Source organism: Oncorhynchus gorbuscha, linkage group LG10 (assembly GCF_021184085.1).
Source record: "Oncorhynchus gorbuscha isolate QuinsamMale2020 ecotype Even-year linkage group LG10, OgorEven_v1.0, whole genome shotgun sequence".
Lineage (NCBI taxonomy): Eukaryota > Metazoa > Chordata > Actinopteri > Salmoniformes > Salmonidae > Oncorhynchus > Oncorhynchus gorbuscha.
This window is the reverse complement of record NC_060182.1, coordinates 233,098-260,725: the sequence shown is the minus strand read 5'-3', so window position 1 is coordinate 260,725 and position 27,628 is coordinate 233,098. Positions and strand designations below refer to the sequence as shown.

At 43.7% G+C, this 27,628-nt stretch overlaps 1 protein-coding gene and 1 non-coding gene across 2 annotated transcripts; both read left to right on the top strand.

Annotated features, from left to right (window-relative positions):
- Positions 1-2,743: 2,743 nt before the first annotated feature.
- On the top strand, positions 2,744-2,817 carry trnan-guu. The gene has a single exon. It is a non-coding gene; the product is annotated as a tRNA-Asn (tRNA).
- Positions 2,818-11,100: 8,283 nt separating this feature from the next.
- Positions 11,101-26,479, top strand: ccdc115 (coiled-coil domain containing 115). The gene is made up of 5 exons (XM_046364723.1): positions 11,101-11,490; positions 11,706-11,809; positions 15,834-15,934; positions 24,562-24,750; positions 26,253-26,479. Exons 1-5 carry the CDS (start codon positions 11,374-11,376, stop codon positions 26,363-26,365), a joined length of 624 nt encoding a protein of 207 aa, XP_046220679.1. The 5' UTR covers positions 11,101-11,373; the 3' UTR covers positions 26,366-26,479.
- Positions 26,480-27,628: the final 1,149 nt, after the last annotated feature.

Below are 27,628 nucleotides of genomic sequence, written 5' to 3'. Positions count from 1 at the left end.
CCGGTGGATAGAGAGCCATTTATTATGTTCAACATAGGAGGGCCAAGCACAAGAAGCAGCTCTTTCAGTAGTTTAGTTGGAATAGGGTCCAGTATGCAGCTTGAAGGTATAGAGGCCATGACTATTTTCATCAATGTGTCAAGAGATATATTATTAAAAAACATGAGTGTCTCCCTAGGTCCTGACTGAGTTGTGCAGACTCAGGAAACCTGAGCTTTGGAGGAATACGCATATTTAAAGAGGAATCCGTAATTTGCTTTCTAATGATCATGATCTTTTCCTCAAAGAAATGTATGAATTAATCACTGCTGAAATGAAAGCCATCCTCTCTTGGGGAATGTTGTTTTTTGTTAGCTTTGTGACAGTATCAAAAATACATTTTGGATTGTTCTTATTTTCTTCAATTACGTTGTAAAAATAGGATGATCGAGCAGCAGTAAGGGCTCTTCGATACTGCACGGTACTGTCTTTCCATGCTAGTCGGAAGACTTCCAGTTTGGTGGAGCAGCAGTAGGGGCTCTTCAATACGGCACAGTACTGTCTTTCCATGCTAGTCGGAAGACTTCCAGTTTGGTGTGGCGTCAATTCCGTTCCAATTTTCTGGAAACTTGCTTCAGAGCTATTTTTTTTGTACCTGGGAGCTACCAGGGAGCTAGTTTCTTATGAGAAATGTTTTTAGTTTTTAGGGGTGCAACTGCATCTAGGGTTTTGAGCAAGGTTAAATTGAGTTCCTCGGTTAGATGATTAACTGATGTTTGTACTCTGACATCCTTGGGTAGACAGAGGGAGTCTGGAAGGGCATCAAGGAATCTTTGGTGTGTCTGAGAATTTATAGCATGAGTTTTGATGTTCCTTGGTTGGGGTCTGAGCAGATTATTTGTTGTGATTGCAAACGTAATAAAATGGTGGTCCGATAAGCCAGGATTATGAGGAAAAACATTAAGATCCACAACATTTATTCCACTGAACAAAACTAGGTCCAGAGTATGACTGTGGCAGTGAGTAGGTCCAGAGACATGTTGGTCAAATCCCACTGAGTCGATAATGGCTCCGAAAGCTTTTTGGGGTGGGTCTGTGGACTTTTCCATGTGAATATTCAAGGTCCTAAATGATATCTTAACCGCCATCGATAAGAAACTTTACTGTGCAACCATATTCATTGATCTGGCCAAGGCTTTCGACTCTGTCAATCACCACATCCTCATCGGCAGACTCGACAGCCTTGGTTTCTCAAATGATTGCCTCGCCTGGTTCACCAACTACTTCTCTAATAGAGTTCAGTGTGTCAAATCGGAGGGTCTGCTGTCCGGACCTCTGGCAGTCTCTATGGGGGTGCCACAGGGTTCAATTCTTGGACCGACTCTTCTCTGTATACATCAATGATGTCGCTCTTGCTGCTGGTGAGTCTCTGATCCACCTCTACGCAAAGTAGAATCTCAATTCAACGGCTCAGACACAAGAGGTATGTGGCAGGGTCTACAGTCAATCACGGATTACAAAAAGAAAATCAGCCCCGTCACGGACCAGGATGTCTTGCTCCCAGGCAGACTAAATAACTTTTTTGCCCGCTTTGAGGACAATACAGTGCCACTGACACGGCCTGCAACCAAAACATGCGGCCTCTCCTTCACTGTAGCCGATGTTATGCTGGTGAATGAGGACCCAAAAGCGACTTAACGGAAACAGAGTCTTTATTCCAGTTTTAAACAAAAGCGATAATCCTGGATATTATCTAGGTAAGGTTTTGGAATTGTTAGTTAGATTACTTGTTGGTTATTACTGCATTGTCGGAACTAGAAGCACAAGCATTTCGCTACACTCGCATTAACATCTGCTAACCATGTGTATGTGACAAATAAAATTTGATTTGATTTGAAAAAATGTTGTTGTCTTAGTTCTTCGCTTTATGTAGTGTTGTCTCTCTTGTCATAATGTGTTTTGTCCTATATTTTAATTTTATTATATTTATTTTGAATCCCAGCCCCCATCACTGCAGGAGGCTTTTTGGTAGGCCGTCATTGTAAATAAGAATGTGTTCTCAACTGACTTGCCTAATTAAATTAAGGTTAAATAAAATTAATCAATAAAAATATGAAGTAGTTCTAAAATCCCAGATGCAAAAATGAATGGGTAAAACATGATTGGAAGAATTCCCGGGTTTTATGGGTATATGACAAGTCCACTGTTCCGGAATATCGGGATTCTCACTGAAATAAATTGCCAACACTTCAGGGTGCAATCAAGAAGCAATTCGGAGGCAAGCAACAGAAATTACTAAATTGCGGCGCACTTAGCCGTTCTAGGAGTGGTCGGAGGCAATCGGTAAATAACGAGCGTTTTCAAGTACAACTTTACTAACGATGGTTTTGGGAAACAGCTCGGAGATTTAACGATGCTCCTAAGAAGATTCTAACCAATGAATAAGCATGAAGATGCTTTTGTGAAACCGGGCGCTGGTTCCTCTCTATGTTTCTTTTCTAGGGAGTTTTTCCTAGCCATGAATCAAGATCTCCATTTGGATATCATGGCAAGGTAAAACATGAAGCCGGCAAAAACTGCAAAAAATCTATATATATTCTTCCCAGATAAGTTGTTCGTGAAACATTTTGTAGTCTACAGAGTTGCAGTAGCATTATTCAGCCACCGAACTTCGCTATCGGCCTGTCTAACATCAAAAGTAACATAAGAACCATACCCTCCCGTCATTACCTTCATATGCTTCCCTGTGTAACAAAATAATCAGGTCTCTGTGGCGCAATTGGTTAGCGCGTTAGACTGTTAATCTAAAGGTTGGTGGTTCGAGCCCACCCAGGGACGGTAATCTTTTTAAACATTTTGAGCCTGACTGTGCTACAATAATATTGAAATCCACATTTAGGAAAATAGTCCAAAATGTTCCAGTACCAGATCAATGTGACGCTATACACAAGGAGTACCAGTACCAGATCAATGTACAGAGGTACGAGGTATTTGAGGTAGACATGAAGGCAGGGTAAGGTGACTAGTCATCAGGATAGATAATAATAAGAGTAAAATAAAGAACAGAGTAGCAGCAGCATATGATGAGTGTAAAAGTGTGTGTGTGTTGTGTCGGTATGTGTGTGTGTGTTGTGTCGGTATGTGTTTGTGTGTTGTGTTGTGTCGGTATACGTTGTGTCGGTATGTGTGTGTTTGTTGTGTCGGTATGCTTGTGTGTTGTGTCGGTATACGTTGTGTCGGTATACGTGTGTGTGTTGTGTCGGTATGCGTGTGTGTGTTGTGTCGGTATGTGTTTGTGTGTTGTGTCGGTATGCGTGTGTGTGTTGTGTCGGTATGTGTGTGTGTTGTGTCGGTATGCGTGTGTGTGTTGTGTCGGTATGTGTGTGTGTTGTGTCGGTATGCGTGTGTGTTGTGTCGGTATACATTGTGTCGGTATGTGTGTGTGTGTTGTGTCGGTATGCTTGTGTGTTGTGTCGGTATACGTTGTGTCGGTATGCGTGTGTGTGTTGTGTCGGTATGCGTGTGTGTGTTGTGTCGGTATGTGTTTGTGTGTTGTGTCGGTATGCGTGTGTGTGTTGTGTCGGTATGCGTGTGTGTGTTGTGTCGGTATGTGTGTGTGTGTGTTGTGTCGGTATGCGTGTGTGTTGTGTCGGTATGCTTGTGTGTTGTGTTGGTATACGTTGTGTCGGTATGCGTGTGTGTGTTGTGTCGGTATGCGTGTGTGTTGTGTCGGTATGCTTGTGTGTTGTGTCGGTATACGTTGTGTCGGTATGTGTGTGTGTGTTGTGTCGGTATGTGTGTGTGTGTTGTGTCGGTATGCTTGTGTGTTGTGTCGGTATACGTTGTGTCGGTATGTGTGTGTGTGTTGTGTCGGTATGCGTGTGTGTGTTGTGTTGGTATGTGTGTGTGTGTTGTGTCGGTATGCTTGTGTGTTGTGTCGGTATACGTTGTGTTGTGTCGGTATGCGTGTGTGTTGTGTCGGTATGTGTGTGTGTGTTGTGTCGGTATGTGTGTGTGTGTTGTGTCGGTATGCTTGTGTGTTGTGTCGGTATACGTTGTGTCGGTGTGTGTGTGTGTGTTGTGTCGGTGTGTGTGTGTGTTGTGTCGGTATGTGTGTGTGTGTTGTGTCGGTATGCTTGTGTGTTGTGTCGGTATACGTTGTGTCGGTATGCTTGTGTTTTGTTTCGGTATGTGTGTGTGTGTTGTGTCGGTATGCGTGTGTGTGTGTGTTGTGTCGGTATGCGTGTGTGTGTGTGTCGTGTCGGTATGCGTGTGTGTGTGTGTTGTGTCGGTATGCGTGTGTGTGTGTGTTGTGTCGGTATGTGTGTGTGTGTCGTGTCGGTATGCGTGTGTGTGTGTGTTGTGTCGGTATGCGTGTGTGTGTGTGTTGTGTCGGTATGCGTGTGTGTGTGTGTCGTGTCGGTATGCGTGTGTGTGTGTGTTGTGTCGGTATGTGTGTGTGTGTCGTGTCGGTATGCGTGTGTGTGTGTGTGTTGCGTCGGTATGCGTGTGTGTGTGTGTTGTGTCGGTATGCGTGTGTGTGTGTGTTGTGTCGGTGCGTGTGTGTGTGTGTCGGTATGTGTGTGTGTGTGTTGTGTCGGTGTGTGTGTGTGTTGTGTCGGTATACGTTGTGTCGGTATGCTTGTGTTTTGTTTCGGTATGTGTGTGTGTGTGTGTGTTGTGTCGGTATGCGTGTGTGTGTGTGTTGTGTTGTGTCGGTATGCGTGTGTGTTGTGTCGGTATGCGTGTGTGTCGTGTCGGTATGCGTGTGTGTGTGTGTCGTGTCGGTATGTGTGTGTGTGTGTGTGTCGTGTCGTGTGTGTGTGTGTCGGTATGCGTGTGTGTGTGTGTCGGTATGCGTGTGTCGGTATGCGTGTGTGTGTGTTGTGTCGGTATGCGTGTGTGTGTGTGTTGTGTCGGTATGCGTGTGTGTGTGTGTGTTGTGTCGGTATGCGTGTGTGTGTGTGTGTGTTGTGTCGGTATGCGTGTGTGTGTGTGTCGTGTCGGTATGCGTGTGTGTGTGTGTGTGTCGGTATGCGTGTGTGTGTGTGTTGTGTCGGTATGCGTGTGTGTGTGTGTTGTGTCGGTATGCGTGTGTGTGTGTGTTGTGTCGGTATGCGTGTGTGTGTGTGTCGTGTCGGTATGCGTGTGTGTGTGTGTCGTGTCGGTATGCGTGTGTGTGTGTGTTGTGTCGGTATGCGTGTGTGTGTGTGTCGTGTATGGGGGCCTGGTGTGGGTATGTCACTAGTGTGTGTGAGTGTGTATATGGTGTGTATACAATGAGTATATGAAACATTAGGAACACCTTGCTAATATTGAGTTTCACCCCCTTTTCCCTCAGAACATCCTCAATTCATTGCGACATGGAGTACAAGGTGTCCAAAGTGTTCCACAGGGATGCTGGCCCATGGTAACGCCAATCCTTCCCACAGTTGTGTCCAGTTGGTGGTGGGCCATTCTTGATACACAGGAAACTGCTGCAGTTCTTGACACAAACTGGTGCGCCTGGCATCTACTACCATACCCCGTTCAAAGGCACTTAAATCTTCTGTCTTGTCCATTCACCCTCTGAATGGCACACATACACAATCCATGTCTCAATTGTCTCAAGGCTTAAAAATAATTATTTAACCTGTCTCATCAACACTGATTGAAGTGGATTTAACAGGAGACATCAATAAGGGATCATATCTTTCACCTGGATTCACCTGGCCAGTGTGTGTCATGGAAGGAGCAGGTGTTCTTAATGTTTTGTATACTCAGTATATACAGTGGAAGCTCAATGTCAAGTCTCATAGCAAATGGTCTGTATACTTATGTAAATAAGGTATTTATGTTTTCTATGGGGTATTTTGTGTAGATTGCTGAATATTTGTATTTATTTAATCCATGCTACCTGATAAAATAATGATTGTTAAACAAATAAGGGGGGCCCGATAACATTTGTTTTTCTTCTCCCCAAAATCAGTTTAATATTTTCCCAAATTATATTTCCTGTTTATTTTTCCTGGTTTTAGAGTATTACTTTTGTTTTCACTCAAATTACAGTTGTTCATATAGAAACAGTGAAATGGGATGTTCAAATCAAACTGTGTTGGTCACATACACATATTTAGCATATAGCACATAACATATAAATATTAGGATGAGCAATGTCGGCGTGGCATTGACTAAATACAGTATATACATATGAGATGAGTAAAGCAGTATGTTAACCGAGCTAGACATAATTATTATGTTGCTAGCAAGCTACAAGAACCCTACATAAATGCTTCTATAATACTGTTGCTATCAGTCCCATATGGTCTAGCGGTTAGGATTCCTGGTTTTCACCCAGGCGGCCCGGGTTCGACTCCCGGTATGGGAACATCATTTTCTTCCATCAATCTATTGTTTTCGCACTGTGATATTTAGAATTGTCCATTTCCATTCAGCACAACCATATTAAAAAATCGAATTGGTTAGCCATCATCAGCGGACGTGAGTCACCGTGAATTACCGTACTCCTAGCAGTAGAATATTATCATGACGTTTCTAAACCAAGAGGCGCAACATCGCGAGAGAAAGGAACGCTTTCGAAAAATACCATTCAGACCCCGGGTTTGGGATTTGAGAAGTCAATGGCCGTTTCGAGAGGATCAAAACCACAATGTATCATGGGTCAATTTTGATGACTGAATGATCGACAAATAGTAATCAGTCGTTATTTCAAATTGTATTTGTCGCATACGCTGAATACAACAGGTTTAGGTCTTACCGTGAAATGCTTATTTACAAGCACTTAACCAACAATGCAGTTCAAGAAAAATATTAACTAATTAAACTAAATAAAATAAGTTTACTTTTTTTTTTTTTAAGTAACACAATAAAATAACGAGACTAGTCAATGGGGTACAGGTTAGTCGAGGTCATTTGTACATACATGTAGGTAGGGTTAACGTGACTGCACAGATAATAAAGAGCGAGTAGCAGCAGTGTACAAACAAAGGGAGGGCCAATGTAAATAGTCTGGGTGGACATTTGATTCATTGTTCAGCAGCCTTATTGATTTTTTTTAACCTTTATTTAACTAGGCAAGTCAGTTAAGATTTTTATTTTTACAATGACAGCCTACCCCAGCCTTTGGACCTAGGCGTGGTGTTACAGTGCCACTTGCCATGCTGTAGCAGAGAGAACAGTCTATGACTTGGGTGACTGGAGTCTTTGACAATTTTTTGAGCCTTCCTCTGACACATCTTGTATATAGGTCCTGGATGGCAGGAAGCTTGGCCCCAGTGATTTTTTTTAACTAGGCAAGTCAGTTAAGAACAAATTCTAGGAACAGTGGGTTAACTGCCTTGTTCAGGGGCACAACAAACGATTTGTACCTTGTCAGCTCGGGGATTTTATCTCGCAACCTTTCCCTTACTAGTCCAACACTCTAACCACTAGGCTACCTGCCACCCCTACAGATGGTAGTGCGTACTGTAGCGCCTTACGGTTGGATACCGACCAGTTGCCATACCAGGCTGTGATGCAGCCGGTCAGGATGCTCTCAATGGTACAGCTGTAGAACTTTTTGAAGATCTGGGGACCCATGCCAAATATTTCAGTCTCCTGAGAAGGGAAAGGTGTTATCGTGTCCTCTTCACGACTGTCTTGCTGTGTTTGGACTATGATAGTTCATTGGTGATGAGGACATCAAGGAACTTGAAACTCTCGACCCGCTCCACTACAGCCCCGTCGATGTTAATGGGGGCCTGTTCAGTCTTTTTCCTGTAGTCTACGATCAGCTCCTTTGTCTTGCTCACATTGAGGGAGAGGCTGTTGTCCTGATACCACATAGCCAGGTCTCTGATCTTCTCTCTATAGGCTGTGTCATTGTTGTCAGTGATCAGGCTGTTGTTTCGTCAGCAAATGTATTGATGGTGTTGGAGTCGTGCTTGGCCGTGCAGTCATGAGTGAACAGGGAGTGCAGGAGGGGACTGAGCTTTCACCCCTGAGGGGCCCCAGTGTTGAGGATCTGCCACCTGGGAATGGTCCGTCAGGAAGTCCAGGATCCAGTTGCAGAGGGAGGTTTTTAGTCCCAGGGTCCTTAGCTTAGAGATAAGCTTTGTGGGCACTATGGTTTTGAACACAATTTATGATACAAGGTTTGGTTTTGATGGTCTCGAATAAAGCTAATGAGAGAAGTGAAAAAGGTTTCCTTAACCTTAACCTTTCTTGAAATCTAAATGCACAATCTAGATTCAAGCCAATGTCTTAAGTAGTTAAACATGTTATTACACCAACCTTGTGAAAGCGATATACACTGAGTATACATAGTAAATGTCAATCCAGGACACTCCTATTAGTATGATACATTTTATGGGCAAAAGTTTGTGGACACCCATTCAAATTAGTGGATTCGGCTTTTCAGCCACACCTGTTGCTGATAGGTGTATAAAATCAAGCGCACAGCCAAGCAATCTCCATAGACAAACATTGGCAGTAGAATGGCCCGTACTGAAGAGTTCAGTGACTTTCAATGTGGCACACTCATAGGATGCCACCTTTCCAACAAATTTGTTCATAAAATTTCTGCCCCGCTAGAGCCTGCCAACTGTTATTGTGAAATGGAAACTTCTAGGAGCAACAACGGCTCAGCTGTGAAGTGGTAGGCCGCACAAGCTCACAGAATTGTGATCTCCAAGTGCTGAAGCATGTAGCACGTAAAATCGTCTATCTTCGTTTTGGCGGATGCCAGGAGAACGCTACCTGCCTCAATACATTGTGCCAACTCTACAGTTAGGTGGAGGAAGAATAATGGTCTGGGCTGTTTTTATGGTTCAGGCCCCTTAGTTGAAGTGAAGGGAAATCTTAACATTTCAGCATACAATGACTTTCTAGACAAATCTGTGCTACCAACTTTGTGGTGACAGTTTGGGGAAGGCCCTTTCCTTTTTCAGATTGACAATGCCCCCGTGCACAAAGCGAGGTCCATACAGAAATGGGTTGGCGAGACCAGTGTGGGAAGAACTTGACTGGCCTGCACAGAGTCCTGACCTCAACCCCATCGAACACGTTTGGTATGAATTGGAACGCAGACTGCGAGCCAGGCCTAATCGGACAATACCAGTGTCCGACCTCACTAATGCTCTTGTGGCTGAATGGAAGCAAGTCCCCGCAGCAATGTTCCAACATCTAGTGGAAAGCCTTCCCAGAAGAGTGGAGGCTGTTTAGAACAGCTAAGGGGGAACCAACTCCATGTTAATGCCCATGATTTTGGAATGAGATGTTAGAAGAGCAGGTGTCCACATACACTACATTACCAAAAGTATGTTACGATTCGTATGGTATGTATTCATTTGTGGACGTACATCATCCATTTCATATACTTACAATTCGCATGATATTTTACAAAGTTATCTAGGTGGCTAACACTAATAATGTTAGCTAGGTTGCTAGCATTATCTAGGCTAGGGGTTAGGGGTGAAGGTTAGGAGTTAGGTGAAACGACTTGCCTAGTTAAATAAAGGTTAAATAAAAAGTAAAGGAGTTAGGTTAAATGAATAAGGTAAGCTAACATGGTAAGTAGTTGCAAAGTAGATAAAAAGTAGTAATGAGCTAAAGTTGTCCTTGATGAGAAGACGTTCGCATTATACAGCTACCCATCCACCGTACCAACAAGCCTACTTTAGATTTTTGCCATAAGTAATCTTCTGTCTGATATAATACCAATGTAACATATACCAATTTGAGTGATCCAGATTTACCAAACGTAACATATACCAATTTGAGTGATCCAGATTTACCAAACGTAACATATCACACCAATTTGAGTGAGCCAGATTTACATTTACTATGTTACGTTAAGTCTATGAGACCAGGCTGTTATATCGAAGGATTGCCTTTGGTTTGTCAGTTTGCACATGCACAGTTCGGTTTGAGACTGCCATTAGACCTCATGATGTGTTTCTAAGCATGACTTTAGCTAGCCAACCTTGCCATGACATCGCTTACAAGTTTGCGGACTAAACTCCACCTTCTTCGGTGAAGGAAGGTTCTGATGAACTTTACCAATAGAGCCCCACGTTGGAGTTGTTATGTTATAACCGATAAAACCTAGCGGACAAACCGGGAAATGGTTCAATCGTTTCTCTACCATTTATTTTTCCCGTAAGGGAATTTAGAAACACTTAAAATAAGGGCTATTTTTTGTGTAGGTTTACCCTGGAGTGGCGTTTTGATAATCGTGTAAATCTCTCTCGGGCAAGGTGAAATATCAATATTTTCTGCTCTATTTACTCCAAGATTGTAAAATGCTAATCGGCATTAGAGTAGACATGCAAGACTACAAATATCTGCAAGCTCGTGAACATCATATCTAGCTGACACCTTTGCTAACAGGTATTGTGTCAATTTAAAACTTGCGCAAGACAGTTCACAGAATTGCAGAGACCAGGTTTGTGGAATCTAGCTCGACTTCATCAATTCGCCCAAGGTCAATACTTTAAAAAAAACAATGTATTATGAAACACCGACTTTGTACCTATGTTTGTCCTCTGTAGTCGGTTGCCCTTCTTTGTTTGCTGAATCCAATGAGCATTGAATACAACCACCGACTGTTTCCTTGTTGAGATTCAATTGTCACATGCACATTTGCGCTGAGTAGAGCAAGAGCAAACTGTTGGTGGTTGTATTTGATTAACGATTGTTAAAGTATGGGTTTAAATAATTAAAACAAATATTATATGTTTTCGGCTCCACAACGTTGGTGAAGAAAGGGAGGCCCCAACTCATCAGAAAATCTGTCTCATATTCAGGCTGTATCACAACCGGCCGTGATTGGGAGTCCGTTAGGGCAGCGCACAATTGGCCCAGTGTCGTCCGAGTTTGGCCTGTGTAGGACGTCATTGGAAATAAGAATGTGTTTTTAACTGACTTGCCTTGTTAAATAAAGGTTCAATTAAAATATTATAATAATTTACAAAAGTATCCAGACCCTTTGCGATGAGACTCGAAATTGAGCTCAGGTGCATCCTGTTTCCATTGATCATCCTTGAGATGTTTCGACAAAATAAATAAATAAAGGTTACAAATATATATGTATATATATTTAACATTTTGAATGGGTTATCCACATTGCAATGTTTTGAAATGCGGGCTTTTATTTTGAAGGTTTATTCAATGCCGTACAGACGTGACGTCATCATTTGTGGAGCGATCCCCTCACATGACCAGAAGACGGAAGTGGCATTTGAAGCCTCGTAAACAATCGCTCTTTGACTGTCTCTTTCAAACAAACCGTGATACAAACGAAAAGAAACAACAAATTAATCGTGTTTTATCCAGATCTAAGTTGGGATAGTCACCGGGATCTCTGCTCGTCGAACTGTGAGACGGTAGGAGAGAGCGAGAGAGAGACAGAGAGAGATGGGTCTGTCAGAGAAAGAAGAGTGTGTCTTGTTGGATCAAAAGCTGCTTGTCTTTATGGACCAACTGGAGCTGCTGGAGGAGAAACGAGAGAGACTCAACTCTCTAATAGAACAGGTATAGGATGGAAATTACATGATGTATCAAGGGCTAGACTGTCTTTGATGTCTTGATCAGAGGCTTTTTATTATGGCTTTGTGTGTGTGTGTGTGTGTGTGTGTGTGTGTGTGTGTGTGTGTGTGTGTGTGTGTGTGTGTGTGTGTGTGTGTGTGTGTGTGTGTGTGTGTGTGTGTGTGTGTGTGTGTGTGTGTGTGTGTGTGTGTGTGTTACAGGGATGGTTCTCCATGTCCAAAGCGAGGTATTCGATGGGCAACAAGCAGGTGTCTGCTCTGCAGTATGGGAGTGAGATGGAACCTCTGGTCCGAGTGCACACCAGGTACGAAGGAGATGCGCTTAGCCAAAGACTGTATTAACCTTATAAACCATCTATAACCAGGGATGCAAACTAGTCACCTTTCAGCGAAATTCGCTGTTTGGGTCCGATGAGAAACGTTTGGGGGTGGAATTTGGATCACTACTGGCTGCGTTTGGAGCAATACTCTGCTGTATCCAAGGCTCAGCCAATATACTGGCTGCTTTATCCAAGGCTCAGCCAATATACCGGCTGCTGTATCCAAGGCTCAGCCAATATACCGGCTGCTGTATCCAAGGCTCAGCCAATATACCGGCTGCTGTATCCAAGGCTCAGCCAATATACTGGCTGCTGTATCCAAGGCTCAGCAAATATACCAGCTGCTGTATCCAAGGCTCAGCCAATATACCGGCTGCTGTATCCAAGGCTCAGCCAATATACTGGCTGCTTTATCCAAGGCTCAGCCAGTTATTCACATAACAGAATGCAGCACTCGACTGAAGAGAGAAGAGAACCAATTTGCTAGTTACAGACTCAGTGCTCTGGAAAGACAGCAGCAGTTTGCAAAGGCAGTTTGCCTGTTACAGCAGCATGTCACTGAACGATAACAAAGAGGTAGGTGAGAAGCCAGATCACGAACCGGGTGAGAAGGTGATGAAACAAACTCCATTTGGAAAGTTTGAGGTGTGGAAAGTATTGTTAGCATTGTTTAGTATCTTGCTATAGTTGCTGGATCCAATTCTCTGTCAGCTAACAAGAGTAATGTTGAGCAACATTAGCCAACTTAGCTGATCGAATCATTTAGTTTATGATGTGAAAATTAGCTGGCTGCTAATAAAGTCAGACAGCTAGCTAGCTAACGTTACAACATCAGATGAGCTAACGTTAGTAACCTACCCAATTCGCTATAGTATTAACTGTTATACGATTCCTTGCCGTTCCTCAAGTATTAACGGTTAGTTGTTTAATCAGTGTGAAATGTTAACTAAACTCAGCAAAAAAAGGAACGTCCCTTTTTCAGGACCCTGTCTTTCAAAGATAATTTGTAGAAATCCAAATAACTTCACAGATCTTCATTGTAAAGGGTTTAAACACTGTTTCCCATGCTTGTTCAATGAACCATAAACAGTTCATGAATATGCACCTGTGGAACGGTCATTAAGACACTAACAGCTTACAGACGGTAGGCAATTAAGGTCACAGTTATGAACACTTAGGACACTAAAGAGTCCTGTCTACTGACTCTGAAAAACACCAAAAGAAAGATGCCCAGGGTCCCTGCTCATCTGCGTGAACGTGCCTTAGGCATGCTGCAAGGAGGCATGAGGACTGCAGATATGGCAAAAGCAATACATTGTAATGTCAGTACTGTGAGACGCCTAAGACAGCGCTACAGGGAAACAGGACGGACAGCTGATCATCCTCGCAGTGGCAGACCACATGTAACACCACCTGCACAGGATCGGTACATCCGAACATCACACCTGCGGGACAGGTACAGGATGGCAACAACAACTGCCCGAGTTACACCAGGAACGCACAAACCTTCCATCAGTGCTCAGACTTTCCACAGTAGGCTGAGAGAGGCTGAACTGAGGGCTTGTAGGCATGTTGTAAGGCAGGTCCTCACCAGACATCACCGGCAACAACGTCAACTATGGGCACACAAACCCACCATCGCTGGACCAGGCTCATCCTGACATGACCCTCCAGCATGACAATGCCACCAGCCATACTGCTCATTCTGTGTGTGATTTCCTGCAAGACAGGAATGTCAGTGTTCTGCCATGGCCAGCGAAGAGCCCGGATCTCAATCCCATTGAGCACGTCTGGGACCTCAATGGGATTAAGATCAATTATGCCAACAAAGAGTATCATGCTCTGCTGGCACATTGTAGATGTCCACAGGTAGAAAATGTACAATGTAATAATGTGTAGTGTAGCCGAAAGGTATTGCTTTTGTTGTATTGAATTTGACAGTAACACGTGTGAGTGAGGAATGATTATTCAATGTTTTACTCAGTTAACGTTATTTTTCCACACATGAAGCCTTGTGCACTTGATCAATGTCTCCTATAGTGGCCACTATATAATAGAGCAAAAATAGAATGCCTGTTTGTTTCAATCTATTTCTACTTTAAGATGTTTTCTTCCTATTTTCAATATTTAGATGTGTGTGTGGTCACAAGCGTTCTATTATAAAGGCTGTCATGGTAACAAGCGTTCTATTATAAAGGCTGTCATGGTCACAAGGCTGTCATGGTCACAAGCGTTATAAAACAAGGCTGTCATAAAGGTAACAAGCGTTCTATTATAAAGGCTGTCATGGTAACAAGCGTTCTATTATAAAGGCTGTCATGGTAACAAGCGTTCTATTATAAAGGCTGTCATGGTCACAAGCATTCTATTATAAAGGCTGTCATGGTAACAAGCGTTCTATTATAAAGGCTGTCATGGTAACAAGCGTTCTATTATAAAGGCTGTCATGGTAACAAGCGTTCTATTATAAAGGCTGTCATGGTAACAAGCGTTCTATTATAAAGGCTGTCATGGTAACAAGCGTTCTATTATAAAGGCTGTCATGGTAACAAGCGTTCTATTATAAAGGCTGTCATGGTAACAAGCGTTCTATTATAAAGGCTGTCATGGTCACAAGCGTTCTATTATAAAGGCTGTCATGGTAACAAGCGTTCTATTATAAAGGCTGTCATGGTAACAATTATAAAGGCTGTCATGGTAACAAGCGTTCTATTATAAAGGCTGGCTGTCATGGTAACAAGCGTTCTATTATAAAGGCTGTCATGGTCACAAGCGTTCTATTATAAAGGCTGTCATGGTCACAAGCGTTCTATTATAAAGGCTGTCATGGTCACAAGTGTTCTATTATAAAGGCTGTCATGGTAACAAGCGTTCTATTATAAAGGCTGTCATGGTCACAAGCGTTCTATTATAAAGGCTGTCATGGTAACAAGCGTTCTATTATAAAGGCTGTCATGGTAACAAGCGTTCTATTATAAAGGCTGTCATGGTCACAAGCGTTCTATTATAAAGGCTGTCATGGTAACAAGCGTTCTATTATAAAGGCTGTCATGGTAACAAGCGTTCTATTATAAAGGCTGTCATGGTAACTGCAATATTAGTGTATTGTTTTTTTCTCAAGACTTGTGTCATTTGCAGTCAAGTTTAGTCAACAAATAACATTGGATTGTTTTCTTTACAGTTTTTAGCTGTGAGTTCGGTTCACACTAAACACTTTTTATTTTACACACAGAGACTGATCATGTAGATCATATTGCAAAAATCTCTGAAGCTGGAGACTCACATCTCCCTCACTAGCTTTAAGCACCAGCTGTCAGAGCAGCTTACAGATCACTGCACCTGTACATAGCCCATCTGTAAACAGCCCATCTATCTACCTACCTCGTCCCCATACTGGTATCTATTTATTTATTTACTTTGCTCCTTTGCACCCCAGTATCTCTACTTGCACATTCATCTTCTGCACATCTACCATTCCAGTGTTTAATTGCTATATTGTAATTACTTCGCCACCTGGCCTATTTATTTCCTTAACCTACCATTTGCACTCACTGTATATAGACTTTTTGTTTTATTTTGTTCTACTGTATTATTGACTATGTTTTGTTTATTCCATGTGTAACTTTGTGTTGTTGTATGTGTCGAATTGCTACACTTTATCTTGGCCAGGTCGCAGTTGCAAATGAGAACTTGTTCTCAACTAGCCTACCTGGTTAAATAAAGGTGAAATAAATAAATAAATATTATTTGTTGTTTTATTAGTTGAAACCTGCATTAACCCCTAGCAGGGATTTTTCGCATTGTGAAACAAAAGTGTCACCTTTTTGGGCCCTCACCAGTTTGCATCCCTGACTATAACTTAGCGACATCGATTCCATACAACTTTATTTAGGCTGTCAGTTCTCACCATTCAATGGACTCAAACTTCCAAGGCATGTCTGTTTATCAACTCTGTGTAATGTGTGTTAGAGGGTATATCTGGGATAATAATGATGTCAGTGTGTCGTAGGACTCTGGAGAGTGGTGAGGCCGAGTTCCAGACAAAGAGAAGGACGCTGAAGTCTCCTGAAGAGAGACAGGTGGAGGACATTGGACCTAAAGACAAGGAGGGTAATGGAGCACCACTGACTAGTGTAGGCTGTGTCTTCTCCATATGCCAACTACAGGCCTTTAAAAGGGATAGGTCAATAGTACTGTATATATCTACTGTCTCTATTATACTATGACAGACCAGCTAGATATACTGTCTCTATTATACTATGACAGACCAGCTAGATATACTGTCACTATTATACTATGACAGACCAGCTAGATATAATGTCACTATTATACTATGACAGACCAGCTAGATATACTGTCACTATTATACTATGACAGACCAGCTAGATATACTGTCACTACTACAGACCAGCTTATACTGTCACTATTATACTATGACAGACCAGCTAGATATACTGTCACTATTATACTATGACAGACCAGCTAGATATACTGTCACTATTATACTATGACAGACCAGCTAGATCTACTATCTCTATTATACTATGACAGACCAGCTAGATCTACTGTCTCTATTATACTATGACAGACCAGCTAGATATACTGTCACTATTATACTATGACAGACCAGCTAGATCTACTGTCTCTATTATACTATGACAGACCAGCTAGATATACTGTCACTATTAGTGCATTCGGAAAGAATTCAGAACTTCCAACAGACCCTTTACTCAGTGCTTTGTTGAAGCACCTTTGGCAGCGATTACAGCCTCAAGGCAAATCAAATTTTATTTGTCACATGCGCCGAATACAACAAGTGTAGCTCTTACCGTGAAATGCTTACTTACAAGCCCTTAACTTTTCTTGAACTGCACTGTTGGTTAAGAAAATATTAACCAAATTAAATAAAGTAAAACATTATTAAAATAAAGTAAAACATTATTATTAACACAATAAAATAACAATAACGAGGCTATATACAGGGGGTACCGGTACCAAGTCAATGTGTGGGGGGGGGTGCAGGTTAGTTGAGGTAATATTTACATGTAGGTAGGGGTGAAGTGACTATCCATAGATAATAAACAGCGAGTAGCAGTAGTGTACATGTAGGTAGGGGTGAAGTGACTATCCATAGATAATAAACAGCGAGTAGCAGTAGTGTACATGTAGGTAGGGGTGAAGTGACTATGCATAGATAATAAACAGCGAGTAGCAGCAGTGTACATGTAGGTAGGGGTGAAGTGACTATCCATAGATAATAAACAGCGAGTAGCAGCAGTGTACATGTAGGTAGGGGTGAAGTGACTATCCATAGATAATAAACAGCGAGTAGCAGCAGTGTACATGTAGGTAGGGGTGAAGTGACTATGCATAGATACTAAACAGAGAGTAGCAGCAGTGTACATGTAGGTAGGGGGGAAGTGACTATCCATAGATAATTAACAGCGAGTAGCAGCAGTGTACAAAACCAATGGAGGGGGGGTGTCAATGTAAATAGTCCGGTGGCCATTTGATTAATTCTTCAGCAGTCTTATGGCTTGGGGGTAGAAGCTGTTAATGAGCCTTTGGTCCTAGACTTGGCTCTCTGGTACCTCTTGCCGTGCGGTAGCAGAGAAAACAGTCTATAACTTGGGTGACTGGAGTCTCTGACAATTTTTTGTGTCTTTCTTCTGACACTGCCTATTATAGAGGTCCTGGATGGCAGGAAGCTTGGCCCAAGCTGGGCCATTCGCACTACCCTCTGCAGCGCCTTACGGTCAGATGCCGAGCAGTTGCCATATCAGGCGGTGATGCAACCAGTCAGCATGATCTCGATGGTGCAGCTGTAGAACTTTTTGAGGATCTGGGGACCCATACCAAATCTTTTCAGTCACCAGAGGGGGAAAGGGTGTTGTTGTGCCCTCTTCACGACTGTCTTGGTGTGTTTGGACCATGATAGTTTGTTGGTGATGTGGACACCTATGAACTTGAAACTCTCGACCCGCTCCACTACAGCCCCGTCGATGTTAATGGGGGCCTGTTCGGCACCGCCTTTACCTGTAGTCCACGATCAGTTCCTTTGTCTTGCTCACATGCTTGAAATGTAGGTATTACAGACTCAGTCAGGGAGAGGATGAAAATGTCAGTGAAGACACTTGGCAGTGGCTCCGCGCATGCTTTGAGTACACGTCCTGGTAATCCATCTGGCCCCGCGGCTTTTTGAATTTTGTTGGCTACCGAGAGCGTTATCACACAGTCGTCCAGAACAGCTGGTGCTCTCGTGCATGCTTCAGTGTTGCTTGCCTCGAAGCGAGCATAAAGGGCATTTAGCTCATCTGGTAGGCTCGGGTCACTAGGCAGCTCGCGGCTGTGCTTCCCTTTGTCGTCTAATAGTTTTCAAGCCCTGCCACATCCGACGAGCGTCAGAGCCGTTGTAGTAGGATTCAATCTTAATCCTGTTTTGATGCTTTTCTTGTTTGAGGGCATAGTGGGATTTCTTATAAGCGTCCGGATTAGTGTCCCGCTCCTTGAAAGCGGCAGCTCTAGCCTTTAACTCGAAGCGGATGTTGCCTGTAATCTATGGCTTCTGGTTGGGATATGTACGTACGATCACTGTGGGGACTACGTCGTCAATGCACTTATTGATGAAGCTGATGACTGAGGTGGTATACTCCTCAATGTCATTGGATGAATCCCAGAACATAGTCCAGTCTGTGCTAGCAAAACAGTCCTGTAGCGTAGCATCCGTGGCATCTGACCATTTCCGTATTTAGTGATTGTTAGGAAATTATGATTAATATGATTGAACAAATAATTTTAAATGGAACTGTAAGTAAACTTATACTCTGTTTTATTATATCTGATTAACAATATCAGTTCATAAGAAGGGATTGTGAGACACGGACAAGGAGTAATAAGTTAATGAACACCATTCCAACTAGGCAGAAACAAATGGGTTGTGGACTGTGTAAACACATAAGGTCGTTAGCCTATGGTTGACCCTACTGAAACTTAGCTCTGGGGTTTTTAGATAAGGCAGTGAGTGCATTCCTAGGTTTTCTGTTAATTAAACCTGTCAGTTCGGTGGTGATCGATAATGTTGAGGGGTCAAAAGTTATCTGAGAGTGTGTTAGTAAGTTAGAATGAACTTTTCACCTTACTTTGTCCCGGTCGAGAGGAGGGGATTCTGTTAAAGCAGTGAAATGACGTCATGATCTGTATATAAACTAATGCATGTGTTTGAGTGAGAGCGCGCTCCGAGAATAAATTCTATTACCTATTATTTAAAGACGGGTCTGCGTCTATTTTATGCAAACAAGAAATCTTACAAATTCTCATAAAATAGATGAAGGGCTTTCAATTGATGAAAGCACAGGCATAATTAAATGACAGTAACAGTAATTCACTGGTACTTCCTACTTTAGTTTTTGCTCATAAGCAGGAATCAGGAGGATAGAATTATGGTCAGATTTGCCAAATGGAGGGCGAGGGAGAGTTGTATATGTGTCTGCGTGTTGACTATAGGTGGTCTTGAGTTTTTTTTCCTCTGGTTGCACATGTGACATGCTGGTAGAAATGAGGTAAATGGATTTAAGTTTCCCTGCATTAAAGTCCCCGGCCACTAGGAGCGCCGCTTCTGGGTGAGCATTTTCTTTTTTGCTTATGACCTTATGGAGTTGGCTGAGTGCGGTTTTAAGTGCCAGCATTGGTTTGTGGTGGTAAATAGACGGCTACGAATAATATAGATGAGAACTCTTTTAGTAGTTAGGGTGGTCTACAGCTTATCATAAGGTACTCTACCTGAGGCGAGCAATACCTCAAGATTTCTTTAATATTAGACATTGCGCACTAGCTGTTATTGACTAGCTGTTATTAACTAGCTGTTACGCACACCTCCACCCCTCAGCTTACCAGACATAGCTTCTCTGTTCTGCCAGCGCATGGAAAATCCCGCCAGCTCTATATTTTCCATGTCGTCGTTCAGCCACATCTCAGTGAAATATAATATTACACGTTATAATGTCCCATTGGTAGGATAATCTTGATCATAGGTCATCGATTTTATTTTCCAATGATTGCGCGTTGGCCAATAGAACAGATGGCAATGGGAGTTTACTCACCTACAAATTCTCTGAAGGCAGACCGACCTCCGTCCCCTTTTTGTCTTTTCTTCACTCAAATGACGGGGATTTGGGCCTGTTCCCGGGAGAGCAGTATATCCTTCTCGTCGGACTCGTTAAAGGAAAAAGCTTCTTCCAGTTTGAGGTGAGTAATTGCAGTTCTGATGTCCAGAAGTTATTTTCGTTCATAAGTGATAGTAGCTGCAACATAATGTAGAAAACAAGTTTTAAAAAATAAGTTACAAACAATGAAACAACACAGTTTGTTAGGAGCCTGGTAAATGTCACCCATCCTCTCCGCCAGTCTTCTTGGGTATGACGCTACAGGCTTATTAGCACACCTGTATTTGGTGAGTTTCTCCCATTCTTCTCTGCAGATCCTCTCAAGCTCCGTCAGGTTGGATGGGGCGCTCTGGAGCATGTTTTCATCAAGAATCTATCTGTACTTGTCACGCCCTGACCTGAGTATTCTTTGTTTTCTTTATTGTTTTGGTTAGGTCAGGGTGTGACATGGGTGATGTATGTGTTTTTGTACTGTCTATGGGTTTTGTAGATTTATGGGGTTGTTTATCATCTAGGTGTTTATATATGTCTATAGTTGCCTATATTGGTTCTCAATTAGAGCCAGGTGTTTGTTGTTGTCTCTGATTGGGAACCATATTTAGGCAGCCATCTTCTTTGGGTATTTTGTGGGTTATTGTCTATGTCTAGTTGCCTGTGTCTGCACTAGTATTTTATAGCTTCACGTTCGGTTTGTTGTTTTTGTATAGTTTGTCTTCGTCTTCATTAAAAAGTATGTGTTCTAATCACGCTACGCTATGTCTCCTCCATACGACGAATGTGACAGTACTTTGCTCCATTCATCTTTCACTCGATCCTGACTAGCTGTGCAGCAATGCTCCCTATCCAACCTGACAGAGCTTGAGAGGTTCTGCAGAGAAGAATGGGAGAAATTCCCCAAATAGAGATGTGCCGAGCATGTAGCGTCATACCCAAGAAGACTCAAGGCTGTAATCGTTGCCAAAGATGCTTCAACAAAGTACTGAGTAAAGGGTCTGAATGCTTATGTAAATGTGATATTTGTGATATTATGGGATATTGTGTATAGATTGAGGGGGATACAACATTTCATCCATTTTTCAAATAAAGCTGTAACATAACAAAATATGGAGGGGTCTGAAAACTTTCTGAATGTAGCATTACTTAGTATGTCACTGAGAAATCAGTTTATATTGAATTATTTGGAGTTGTGTCTTGGGTTCGTTAACATATGGATACTTGTTAGTGCCACTGAATGCATGTAAAATATTGATGGGAGACTCTGTTACGGAGGAATGGAAATACTTTTTTTAGGCTGGATCATGTTGTTGCATGTTTTAATTATGTAATGTATTGATTGTTGCTGCTGCCTTTGCCAGATCACCCTTGAAAGGCCCGTCCCGCGTGTCCCCAGGCACTCTCATTTGTTGACTTCTGTAACTGAAAAAGCCTTGGTTTCATGCATGTTAACATCAGAAGCCTCTCTCTCTCTCATCAGAACTGCCAAATTTGCAGAGATAGCCTGCAAATTTCTGTCATACTTTCCAGGTCTATGCCCAAACAGTTCGAACTTCTAAATTTAAAAATGAATCTCTCCAGAAATGTCTCTTCCCTGTTGCTGCCTGTTATTGGCCGCCTGTTATTGACTCCTCTCAGCTCCCAGCTGTGCCCTGGACACCATATGTGAAATGATTGCACCCCATCTATCTTCAGAGTTCGTTCTGCCATGTGACCTAAACTAGGATATGCTTAACACCCCGGCCATCCAACAATCTAAGCTAGATGCCCTCAACCTCACACAAATGATCAAGGAACCCACCAGGTACAACCCTAAATCCGTAAATATGGGCACCCTCATAGATATCATCCTGACCAACTTGCCCTCCAAATACACCTCTGCTGTTTTCAATCAGGTTCTCAGCGATCACTGCCTCATTGCCTGCATCCGCTATGGGTCTGCAGTCAAACGACCACCCCTCATCACTGTCAAACACTCCCTAAAAAACACTTCTGCGAGCAGGCCTTTCTAACCGACCTGGCCCGGGTATCCTGGAAGGATATTGACCTGATTCCATCAGTTGAGGATGCCTGGTCATTCTTTAAAAGTAATTTCCTCACCATCTTAAATAAGCATGATAGCAGATGTTCTGAAAGAGCTGCAAAACCTGGACCCGTACAAATCAGCCGGGCTAGACAATCTAGACCCTCTCTTTCTAAAATTATCTTCCGCCATTGTTGCAACCCCTATTACTAGTCTGTTCAACTTCTCTTTTGTATTGTCCGATATCCCTAAAGATTGGAATGCTTCCGCGGTCTAGACCCAAACTGTTATAAACCTATATCCATCCTGCCCTGCCTTTCTAAGGTCTTCGAAAGCCAAGTTAATAAACAGATCACTGACCATTTAGAATCCCACCGTACCTTCTCTGCTGTGCAATCTGGTTTCCGAGCTGGTCATGGGTGCACCTCAGCCACGCTCAAGGTCCTAAACGATATCAGAACCGCCATCGATAAAAGACTGTACTGTTCAGCCGTCTTCATCAAACTGGCCAAGGCTTTCGACTCTCAATCACCGTATCCTTATCGGTAGACTCAATAGCCTTGGTTTCTCAAATGACTGCCTCGCCTGGTTCACCAACTACTTCTCAGACGTAGTTCAGTGTGTAAAATCGGATGGCCTGTTGTCCGGACCTCTGGCAGGTTCTATGGGGGTTCCACAGGGTTCAATTCTCGGGCCGACTATTTTCTCTGTATATATCAACGATGTCGCTCTTGCTGCGGGTGATTCCCTGATCCACCTCTACGCAGACGACACCATTCTGTATACATCTGGACCTTCTTTGGACACTGTGTTAACTAACCTCCAGACGACACCATTCTGTATACATCTGGCCCTTCTTTGGACACTGTGTTAACTAACCTCCAGACGACACCATTCTGTATACATCTGGCCCTTCTTTGGACACTGTGTTAACTAACCTCCAGACGACACCATTCTGTATACATCTGGCTCTTCTTTGGACACTGTGTTAACTAACCTCCAGACGACACCATTCTGTATACATCTGGACCTTCCTTGGACACTGTGTTAACTAACCTCCAGATGACACCATTCTGTATACATCTGGACCTTCCTTGGACACTGTGTTAACTAACCTCCAGACGACACCATTCTGTATACATCTGGCCCTTCTTTGGACACTGTGTTAACTAACCTCCAGACGACACCATTCTGTATACATCTGGCCCTTCTTTGGACACTGTGTTAACTAACCTCCAGACGACACCATTCTGTATACATCTGGCCCTTCTTTGGACACTGTGTTATCTAACCTCCAGACGACACCATTCTGTATACATCTGGACCTTCTTTGGACACTGTGTTAACTAACCTCCAAACGACACCATTCTGTATACATCTGGACCTTCCTTGGACACTGTGTTAACTAACCTCCAAACAAACGTCAATGCCATACAACACTCCTTCTGTGGCCTCCGACTGCTCTTAAACACTAGTAAAACCAAATGCATGATTTTCAACCGTTCGCTACCCGCCCGCCCGACTAGCATCACTACTCTGGACGGTTCTGACTTAGAATATGTGGACAACTACAAATACCTAGGTGTCTGGCTAGACTGCAAACTCTCCTTCCAAAATTAAATCTAGAATCGACTTCCTATTTCGCAACAAAGCATCCTTCACTCACGCCGCCAAACACACCCCGTAAAACTGACACTCCTACCGATCCTCGAATTGGGCGATGTAATTTACAAAGTAGCTTCCAATACTCTACTCAGCAAACTGGATGCAGTCTATCACAGTGCCATCCATTTTGTTACCAAAGCCCCATATACCACCCACCACTGCGAACTGTATGCTCTTGTCGGCTGGCCCTCGCTATATATTCGTCGCCAGACCCACTGGCTCCAGGTCATCTACAAGTCTATGCTAGGTAAAGCTCCGCCTTATCTCAACTCCCTGGTCACGATAACAACACCCACCCGTAGCACGTACTGGGGCAGGTATATCTCACTGATCATTCCCAAAACCAACTCCTCTTTGCTTCCAGTTCTCTGCTGCCAATGATTATATTTCCCTCACTAACTTTAAACATCAGCTATCCGATCGCTGCAGCTGTACATAGCCCATCTGTAAATAGCACACCCAATCTACCTACCTCATCCCCATATTGTTTTTATTTACTTTTCTGCTCTTTTGCTCACCAGTATTTCTACTTGCACATCATCATCTGCTCATCTATCACTCTAGTGTTAATTTGCTAATCTGTATTACTTCGCTACTATGGCCTATTTATTGCCTACCTCACGCTATTTGCACACACTGTATATAGACTTTTCTTTTCTATTGTGTTATTGACTGTACACTTGTTTATTCTATGTGTAACTCTGTGTTGTTGTTTGTGTCACTTTGCTTTATCTTGGCCAGATCTCAGTTGTAAATGATAACTTGTTCTCAACTAGCTTTACCTGGTTAAATAATTATTAAAAAGAGACTGGGTCTCAAAGGGCTTTTCCTGGTTAAATAAAGGTTACAAAATGAAGTCCCCTCATCTGACTGTATGTTTGTTGGATCTACAGGTGTGAGGAGAAGAGTGAAGACGCAGGAGGTTCCAGAGATCGACCAGAGTGACAACAAGCATCCGTGGACAGAGACTGAGCCGGCTCCCTCCTCCAAACCTGAACCCAACCCCCAGCAGGACCCACTGAAGTGGTTTGGAATCCTGGTGCCTCAGACCCTGAAACAGGCCCAGGCCTCATTCAAACAGGGTAGGCTGTCTGAAAGGATGGATGAAACAAGTTAGGGTCTGTCTAGTAGGATGGATGGAACAAGTTAGGGTCTGTCTGGTAGGATGGATGAAACAAGTTAGGGTCTGTCTAGTAGGATGGATGAAACAAGTTAGGGTCTGTCTGGTAGGATGGATGAAACAAGTTAGGGTCTGTCTAGTAGGATGGATGGAACAAGTTAGTCTGTAGTAGGATGGATGAAACAAGTTAGTCTGTAGTAGGATGGATGAAACAAGTTAGGGTCTGTCTAGTAGGATGGATGAAACAAGTTAGGGTCTGTCTAGTAGGATGGATGAAACAAGTTAGGGTCTGTCTAGTAGGATGGATGAAACAAGTTAGGGTCTGTCTAGTAGGATGGATGAAACAAGTTAGGGTCTGTCTAGTAGGATGGATGAAACAAGTTAGGGTCTGTCTAGTAGGATGGATGAAACAAGTTAGTCTGTAGTAGGATGGATGAAACAAGTTAGTCTGTAGTAGGATGGATGAAACAAGTTAGGGTCTGTCTAGTAGGATGGATGAAACAAGTTAGGGTCTGTCTAGTAGGATGGATGAAACAAGTTAGGGTCTGTCTAGTAGGTTGGATGAAACAAGTTCAAAAATTCATTTTCCCTTCTCTTCTTCTCCCCCCTTCCACCTCCTCCCTTCTACCCTCCTCCCCCATCCAACCCCTCCCTTCTCCCCTCCTCCTCTCCCTTCCCCTTTCTCCCACCCTTCTCCCCCTCTCCCTTGTACCCTCTTCCCCCCTCTCCCTTGACCCCCTCTCCCTCTGTCCCCTCCTCCCCTCTCTCTTTCCCCTCCTCCCCTCTCCCTTGTCCCCTCCTCACCCCTCTCTCTTTTCCCCTCCTCCCCTCTCCCTTGTCCCCTCCTCACCCCTCTCCCTTGTCCCCTCCTCACCCCTCTCCCTGTCCCCTCCTCACCCCTCTCCCTTGTCCCCTCCTCACCCCTCTCCCTGTCCCCTCCTCACCCCTCTCCCTTTCCCCTCCTCACCCCTCTCCCTTGTCCCCTCCTCACGCCTCTCCCTTGTCCCCTCCTCACCCCTCTCCCTTGTCCCCTCCTCTCCCCTCTCTCCCTTGTCCCCTCCTCTCCCCTCTCTCCCTTGTCCCCTCCTCTCCCCTCTCCCTTGTCCCCTCCTCACCCCTCTCCCTTGTCCCCTCCTCACCCCTCTCCCTTGTCCCCTCCTCACCCCTCCTCTCCCCTCTCTCCCTTGTCCCCTCACCCCTCTCCCTTGTCCCCTCACCCCTCTCCCTTGTCCCCTCACCCCTCTCCCTTGTCCCCTCCTCACCCCTCTCCCTTGTCCCCTCCTCACCCTTCCTCTCCCCTCTCTCCCTTGTCCCCTCCTCACCCTCCTCTCCCCTCTCTCCCTTGTCCCCTCACCCCTCTCCCTTGTCCCCTCCTCACCCCTCTTCCTTGTCCCCTCCTCACCCCTCTCCCTTGTTCCCTCCTCACCCCTCTCCCTTGTTCCTCCTCTCCCCTCTCCCCTGTAGTGGTAGAGTTGTCAGCAGAGGTGGCTACTCTTCAGTCTGCAGTCCTGACCACCAGACAACAGTTGCAGATGAAACAGAAGAGCAGCAGCCAGACCCCGGACCTGACTGACTGACTGACCTGACTGACAGACCTGACTGACTGACCTGACTGACAGACTGACCTGACTGACAGACCTGACAGACTGACCTGACTGACAGACCTGACAGACTGACCTGACTGACAGACTGACTGACTTGACTGACTGACTTGACTGACAGACCTGACTGACTGACCTGACTGACTGACTGACTGACTGACCTGACTGACAGACCTGACTGACAGACCTGACTGACCTGACCTGACTGACTGACTGACTGACTGACTGACTGACTGACTGACTGACTGACTGACCTGACTGACTGACTGACCTGACCTGACCTGACCTGACCTGACCTGACTGACCCTGACCGACAGACTGACCTGACTGACAGACTGACCTGACTGACTGACTGACTGACCTGACTGACTGACCTGACTGACTGACCAGACGGACAGATGAACCAGAAGGACCAGACGAACCAGGTTGACCAGACGGACCAAACTGACCAGACTGACCAGATCATGGTTTAGCGTACACAGCCACTCTCTCCCACATAGTATAGTAGTACTTCTGTCTAGAGCACTTTATACAAAGGCTGAGGGGGCTTCAGCACCACTGATAAATAAATACAAAATATACAAATAATAAAATAGACATCTTTTTTTAATCACAATTTGTGAACTTTATTACGACTCTATTAGCGGAGAGAAATACTCTAGATATACCCCTGCTGCCTATACGTACATGTAGGTAGGAGGGGTAAAGATATGTTGAGGTAGATATGTACAGTACCAGTCCAAAGTTTGGACACCTACTCATTCAATGGTTTTACTTTATTTTTTACTATTTTCTACATTGTAGAATAATAGTTAAGACATTAAAACTATGAAATAACACAAATGGAGACATGTTGTAACCAGAAAAGTGTTAAACAAATCTAAATATATTTGAGATTTGAGATTATTCAAGGAAGGGAAGACATGTAGCCTAGTGGTTAGAGCATTGGGCCAGTAACCGAAAGGTTGCTGGATCGAATCCCCGAGCTGACAAGGTAAAAATATGTCATTCTGACCCTGAACAAGGCCACTGTTCCCCAGTAGGCCGTCATTGTAGTTAAATAAAAAAGCCACCCTTTGCCTTTGACAGCTTTGCACACTCTTTCTGCATTCTCTCAACCAGCTTTACCTGGAATGCTTTTCCAACAGTCTTGAAGGAGTTCCCACAAATGCTGAGCACTTGTTGGCTGCATTTCCGTCACTCCAGCTTATCCCAAACCATCTCAAATGAGTTGAGGTC

What these genes read in the sequence shown, in the direction of transcription:
- ccdc115 (XM_046364723.1), top strand. Translation starts at nt 11,374, where the DNA reads ATGGGTCTGTCAGAGAAAGAAGAGTGTGTCTTGTTGGATCAAAAGCTG. An exon ending in TCAACTCTCTAATAGAACAG is followed by an intron (nt 11,491 to 11,705) that starts GTATAGGATGGA and finishes TGTGTGTTACAG; the next exon opens with GGATGGTTCTCCATGTCCAA. An exon ending in CTGGTCCGAGTGCACACCAG is followed by an intron (nt 11,810 to 15,833) that starts GTACGAAGGAGA and finishes AGTGTGTCGTAG; the next exon opens with GACTCTGGAGAGTGGTGAGG.